At 39.9% G+C, this 7,328-nt stretch overlaps 2 protein-coding genes across 2 annotated transcripts; both read left to right on the forward strand.

Annotated features, from left to right (window-relative positions):
• The first annotated feature begins 139 nt into the window (after positions 1-139).
• On the forward strand, positions 140-2,788 carry LOC130507357 (uncharacterized). The gene is made up of 5 exons (XM_057002074.1): positions 140-584; positions 824-1,262; positions 1,367-1,633; positions 1,778-2,242; positions 2,335-2,788. Exons 2-5 carry the CDS (start codon positions 824-826, stop codon positions 2,544-2,546), a joined length of 1,383 nt encoding a protein of 460 aa, XP_056858054.1. The 5' UTR covers positions 140-584; the 3' UTR covers positions 2,547-2,788.
• A 34-nt stretch (positions 2,789-2,822) lies between these two features.
• LOC130507356 (uncharacterized) lies at positions 2,823-5,284 on the forward strand. The gene is made up of 3 exons (XM_057002073.1): positions 2,823-3,723; positions 3,800-4,609; positions 4,695-5,284. Exons 1-3 carry the CDS (start codon positions 2,854-2,856, stop codon positions 4,776-4,778), a joined length of 1,764 nt encoding a protein of 587 aa, XP_056858053.1. The 5' UTR covers positions 2,823-2,853; the 3' UTR covers positions 4,779-5,284.
• The last annotated feature ends 2,044 nt before the right edge of the window (positions 5,285-7,328 follow it).

The raw sequence follows: 7,328 nt of genomic DNA on the forward strand, positions 1-7,328 counted from the left end.
AAAAAAGGAAAAAATATTATTTTTCTTAGATAGTTAAAGTAGGTTGCTTGCGTAGAAATAGGGATAGAACAGGTATATTTGAAATAGAAACAGTACACTTACCACATAGCTAATTATACTTTATTGAGTCAATTAGGTGTATATTCTAAAACTATATGGAAATTTGCAAGGAAGGAGAAGCCTAGGACGCGAAACGGGCTTGCTTGGGTCTGGCCAACTGAATTACGAAGCTGCCCTTTCAGTCTAATGATAACCTATAGAAAAGTTTATATCGTAGAGTAGGGAAACGCAAGAGTTGATGTGATTAGGGATAGATATAAACATCGATATAGCAGGTTTTTGTGTGCTTGATATCGTCGAGAAACGAAACATATCCGGCCCAATTCGGCGAGCATTAAATGCAAGATCTTGTAGAGATTTTGGCATATACATACACCTCTACATCGTCGTCTTTTGTACTTATCTCCGTTTATAAAACCGAAGCACTTAACCGGCTGCTGAGCTCACAAACATCATCGTCTTCCACCTTTTAACAGAGAGAAAAATCAAGAGAGAGAAAACTTCCATTCGAGGCAGAAACAAAGGTATGTCCAAAAGCCTAGATTTGTACATATTTAGCCGTTTCTCTGTCCTCAACCACCGAATATTTGTCTTGATAGACGGCCATTTATGAGTCTTCAGTTACATTTATTAGGGTTTTCTTAGTACAACATTTATTTTGTCGTTTATAAATGATTGGCTCAAGAGAATATATTTCCTTTTATGGTTGCATGTGATAGATTTGTCTAGCCCTAACTAATCTTTGATTTTTATTTTTCCGCAGATGAGTCAGCTTGTGCGTCTATGGCGTGGGGATTGGAAGAAGCAGCCCAACGGAGACTGGATTTTCTTTGAGGACCCATCTGACTTCGGTTTCGGTGCATTGATCGGCGAGGGTGAAACTTTTGAGTCACTGATGACTATCGTTCGTATGCGATACCAACTGGCGAACACAACCCCTGTTGTCTTAAGCTACCAGCTTCCTGACCATATGCTGGTCCAAGCGGGGAGGAGGTCGCCACCGATAACTCTATCTACCACCGCAGACGTTGGCGTCATGTTGACTGTCCGTGATTGGTACGCGGAGCAAACTGTGAATGTCACCATCGGACCACAAAACGTCGCTATGTATCATTTTCATCGTCGTGACAACTTTGTTGTCCGCGGCAGGACCTTTGTCGTTGATGGAAGCTCTAACGAAGAGGGGAGAAATGCGTTCGAAGGTAAGCTATTCAATCATTACAAACCTACTATATTTTTGTTTGCATTTCATGTTTATTTGATCTGTATATTGGATGCTTATGTCAAGTGTTTTGTTGTGTTTCAGGTCTCATGAATGAAAGGATTATCGTTTGTAGTGTGAGTGTTTTGGAAGAGATCTTTAGCGAAGAGGACATGGTCATCTTGCACCGTGTTGCTCTAGAGCTGAACTCTCCCAGTTACACTCGTGGTCGTCGTGCCCCTCCCCCATCTCCGACTACCAACGGCGGTTCTACTCGAATGGAACTTGTACTGCTGGATGATGACGACGAGGTGATGGCTACTACACAAGTGAGTAATGGAGGCCACAGTGGACTAATCGTTGCAAACTCGGGTAAGGGTTTAGTTTCTCTAGTTTTTTTTTAGTAGTTCATCTTGTATTAAAGATCTTGTTTCATAAGTAGTAAAAAGGATATTTTTAGAGTTAACCGTTATGTGTTTAATTAGCTTGCTAACATGTGATGTTTTATATCTCTAGGTGAAATGACTATTGTTCCTGTTACGGAACAACAGCTGGAACTCCCTCTCAGCCAGCCACCCACAGCCTTTGGCGACGTCGGTCTTGATCTCATGGTTACATCCCAAAACGGAAACCCCGAGATTGACTGTGAAGGGTTCCATGACAACTTCATGTGGGAAAGACTCTTGGAAGAAGGATTGCTTCAAACTGTTCAAGGTAATATCACCGCACAGCCCAACGAGCCCAACGAGCCCAACCAGGAGTCTCCCAAGTCTGTTCTCCGTGTGCTTAATGGGCCTGAAGCCCATGATGGTGGAAACTCTTCTACTGGATCGTCCGTCGGTGTGACATCACTTGTGCCTGAAACCGTCCTCACCCCAGTTACTGGGACCACTTGCGGTTCAATCTCTAGCGTCGGAACTCAGCCGGTCGGACTAATGAGCAGTGGCAATGCTTTACTTGCGGAGTTTGACAAGTACATTGGTATGGTCTTCGTCCTAAAATCTCAAGTTTTTAATTCTATTGGGCCTAAATAATTTGGCCCAATTACTAACTTCTCCACTCATTTGCAACAGAGGCAAGATCGACAATGGCGATGCTCTCTCCTGTTGGGCCTGGGCTTCCAGCTTCCGCAGCTTCTGCATCGTTTGCTTCAGGCTCAAAGAGTGTTGGATCTCCAACACTTAAGTTAACCTTGGGCCGTCCCAACCAAGCAGGCCCACCGAAGAAGGACCGTGCACCGGAGGATTCTTCGCCGGAGGACAGCGGCAGTGGGGGTTCGTTCTAAGTCTTCAAGATATAATCAAAAATAACTAAAATTTTTTGTTTGCTAAGATCGGAAGGCATTATAGCCGTAATCGTCTCTTTTTCCCCTCTAAGATCGGCTTTATTATCTCGGCGGCTAACTACTTTGTTTGTGTGTGTTTTTGGATATGTTGTTCTCTATGTTGTAATGGAAACCGTCTTTGTAAAATATTGACGTCTATGTAAAATACCAATGAATGTTATCTTTTTAATATAATGATGTGTGTTTATGGCTTGACTCTTATCTTTCCTTTTTATCAACTCTCATTAATCTAATAAACTTTTTTACTATGAATACGTTTGTAGGGGACGGAGATCACTCTCCAACTGACCTATACGTTGGTATGTACTTCAAGAGCAGAGATGCCTTCAGGCAACATATGGCATGCTACGCAATAAGCAAAAAGTTCAAGTTCCGGTGTGAAAAATCTGGTCCGTATGTCACGGTCTTGTCATGCTGCGGAAACACATGTAAATGGCGAGTCTATGCAGTCCTCATCGAGGGCACAAATGCTTACGAGGTTAGGAAGTTAGTGAGCTCGCACAGTTGTTCAGTTGACGAGAGAGCTGGATATCAGAGACAGGCAACATCTACTGTCATCGGTGAGATGATGAAGCCAAAGTTTGTTGGTTCTGGTTCCGGACCAAGGCCAATGGAAATAAGAAACATGATGCGAGGGGATCATGCAGTTAATATTTCCTACTGGAAGGCTTGGCGTTCACGTGAAGCAGCAATCGACCAAGCAAAAGGCTCGTGTGTGGCTTCTTACAAAGCACTCCCCACATACTTGCATAAGCTTGTAGAGGCCAACCCAGGAACAGTTGCTGATTTAGCAACAGAATACCAGGAGGGAGTTGGCCACCGCTTCAAATATATGTTTCTCGCCATGGGAGCTTCGATCAAGGGTTATCCTTACATGCGTAAGGTGGTTGTTGTCGATGGAACTCATCTGAAAGGGAAGTATGCAGGGTGTCTGCTAACAGCCTCAGCACAAGATGGAAACTACCAGATATATCCGCTTGCGTTTGCTATAGTTGATGGAGAAAACGACAAGTCTTGGGAATGGTTCTTCCAGAGGCTAACATCGATAGTCCCAGACGAGGAAGGTTTGGTGTTTGTTTCAGATCGTCATGCATCAATATACCAGGGACTCAGGAAGGTATAACATTTCAAATATATTGTAATAAAATAGTTAACCGTCTAATATCTGTGTTATCTTTGTCCAACAAATGTAGGTGTATCCAAGTGCCGGTCATTGTGCTTGTATTGTCCACTTGAAGAGAAACATAAGAACGAACTTTAAAGAAAGACACCTTGGTTACTTGGTTGCAAAGGCCGCACGAGCATTTAGGATGTCTGAGTTCTACTCCACTTTCAACGAGATCAAGAAAGTCAACCCGAGATGTGCCGACTACTTAATTGATCTTGGATTAGGTCATTGGGCAAGATCTCATTTCCCAGGTGCACGCTACAACATCATGACTAGTAACCTGGCAGAGTCATGGAACGCAGTATTGCGTGAAGCCAGAGAGTATCCTGTGGTTCCGTTAATAGAGTTCATACGTTCTAAGCTAATGTCATGGTTCTCAAAGAGACGTCAGTCTCTCGAAGGTAATAATGCTGCCTTGGCTCCTAAGGTATTGGAACTGCTTGCTGCCAGCTTTGAGTTGACAGGTGCATTTGAGGTCAAGAAGGTGGACACCGGAGAGTACGAGGTGCGCGACACGAGTGGTGTCTCATTCCTCGTAAACCTGCCTGAAAAGAGTTGCACTTGCTACCAGTTCCAGATGCTTCGCATACCATGTTCACATGCAATTGCTTCAGCAATACAAGCAGGGGTTAATGTAGAATCAATGGTTGCAGACGTGTACAGCGTAGCATTCATGAAGTCTGCGTACAAGGGACATATATTGCCTCCAAAAGAATACGAGATTCACTCGGAACTCTCTTCGGCAATGGAAGCTCTCTACCTACAACCTCCTTCAACTAGGCGCCCACCAGGAAGGCCTCGTAAGCAGAGATTCCTGTCCCGCGGTGAAGTGCGTGTAAGTTAAAGAATAAAAACAGTGTATATTTTTAATTTTGTTGATGCATGCACCTGATTTGCTTGAAAATGCACTTGTTTTGTAGATGAAGATAACTCGAAGGAAGACAGTGTGTAGCCGGTGCAAGGGGATAGGTCACAACCGTGCTACATGCAAGCAACCAATATGATATGAATGCAGCTACAGAGGGGATTGAAAGCAAACGGAGGTGTACGCAAAGAAGGTGGTTTAATGGCATGCGAATAAATGTTGACTTGTGTAATAGATGTAATATATAAGTGATGCATGTTCTAGGCTTGGGTATGGGGATTTGGTTGTGCTCCGTATTATTATCTTAAATAAAGCTTCCCCCTCTTTTTTATGTATGTTGACTCTTAGAGAATTTCCATTGTGTACAAGAACCATATGTTATATGTTATATGGTTGGTTGCTTGCATGGTTTTGGCAGGGTCAAGAACCATATGTTATATGGTTAATTTCATATAAAGCTGTAATATGATCCCGTTAGACGGCTATAATAGGTAAGGAATCATTTTAACTAACCAAACCACTACTTGTTGAACATTTAACAAGTGTTTAGTTTTACAGACATGTTAGCTAGATATTTAACAACTCACTAATATATTACAACAATTATACGGTTAATGAATACCTCAAATAGGATAAATGTATAGTTATCCGGTTAGATAAAATGTTATCCAGTTAGACTTGGTTTAGTATATAAGACATGTGTTTGGGTTTAGGTATTTTGGGTTGATATGATTAATGATTTCGGTTTGGGTTTAGGGTTTAGAATTAGTGAATTCGGTTTGTCAAATGCTAACATATAAACAACCACAAAATATAAATGAATCATTAACCATAAACCCTAAACCCTAAACCCTAAACTCTAAACCCTAAACCCAAACCGAAATCATTAATTTTAAACCCTAAACCCAAACCAAAATCACTGACTCTAAACCCTAAACCCAAACATTATTCCTAAACCCTAAACCCAAACCCACATCATTAATTCTAAACCCTAAACCCAAACATTAATTATAAACCCTAAACCCAAACCGAAATCATTAATTCTAAACCCTAAACCCAAACCGAAATAACAAACCCTAAACCCTAAACCCAAACCAAATCATTAATTCTAAACCCTAAACCCAAACCGAAATAACAAACCCTAAACCCTAAACCCAAACCAAATCATTAATTCTAAACCCTAAACCCAAACCGAAATCACTAATTCTAAACCATAAACCCAAACCGAAATCATTAATAAACTAAAACCCAAACCGAGATCACTAATCCTAAACCCAAAATCCCTAAACCCAAACACATGTCTTATATACTAAAACCAAGTCTAACGGGATAACATTTTATCTAACCGGATAACTCTGTGTTTATCCTATTTGAAGTATTCATTAACCGTCTAATTGTAGTCTGCAGAATATAAAATGTTATCTGGTTAGACTTGGTTTTAGTATATAAGACATGTGTTTGGGTTTAGAGATTTTGGGTTTAGGATTAATGAATGATTCTAAACCCTAATCCCAAACCGAAATCATTAATTCTAAACCCTAAACCCAAACCGAAATCATTAATTATTAATTCTAAACCCTAAACCCAAACCGAAATTATTAATTCTGAATCCTAAACCCAAACGTTAATTATAAATCCTAAAGTCAAACCAAAATCATTAATTCTAAACCCAAACCGAAATCACAAATTCTAAACCCTAACCCAAACCGAAATCATTAATTCTGAACCCTAAACCCAAATCGAAATTACTAACCCTAAACCCAAAATCCCTAAACCCAAACACATGCCTTATATACTAAAACCAAGTCTAACCGGATAACATTTTATATTCTGCAGACTACAATTAGGCGGTTAATGAATACTTCAAATAGGATATATACAGAGTTATCCGGTTAGAAAAAATGTTATCCCGTTAGACTTGGTTTTAGTATATAAGACATGTGTTTGGGTTTAGGGATTTTGGGTTTAGGATTAGTGATTTCGGTTTGGGTTTAGGGTTTAGAATTAATGATTTCGGTTTGGGTTATGGTTTAGAATTAGTGATTTCGGTTTGGGTTTAGGGTTTAGAATTAATGATTTGGTTTGGGTTTAGGGTTTAGGGTTTGTGATTTCGGTTTGGGTTTAGGGTTTAGAATTAATGATTTCGGTTTGGGTTTAGGGTTTAGAATTTGGGATTTTGGTTTGGGTTTAGGGTTTAGAATTAATGATTTCGGTTTGGGTTTAGGGTTAATGTTTGGGTTTAGGGTTTATAATTAATGTTTGGGTTTAGGGTTTAGAGTTAGTGATTTTGGTTTGGATTTAGGGTTTAGAATCATTCATTAATCCTAAACCCAAAATCCCTAAACCCAAACACATGTCTTATATACTAAAACCAAGTCTAACCGATAACATTTTATATTCTGCAGACTACAATTAGACGGTTAATGAATACCTCAAATAGGATAAATACAGAATTATCCGGTTAGATAAAATGTTATCCAGTTAGACTTGGTTTTAGTTTATAAGACATGTGTTTGGGCTAGAAATTTTGGGTTAAAGATTAGTAATTTCGGTTTGGATTTAGGGTTGAGAATTAATGATTTCGGTTTGGGTTTAGGGTTTAGAATTAATGAATTCTGTTTGGGTTTAGAGTTTAGAATTAATGATTAATTTATCTTTTGTGGTGGTTTATATGTTAGTTTTTGAACGA

The sequence above is a fragment of the Raphanus sativus genome, unplaced genomic scaffold (assembly GCF_000801105.2).
Source record: "Raphanus sativus cultivar WK10039 unplaced genomic scaffold, ASM80110v3 Scaffold4379, whole genome shotgun sequence".
Classification (NCBI taxonomy): Eukaryota; Viridiplantae; Streptophyta; class Magnoliopsida; order Brassicales; family Brassicaceae; genus Raphanus; species Raphanus sativus.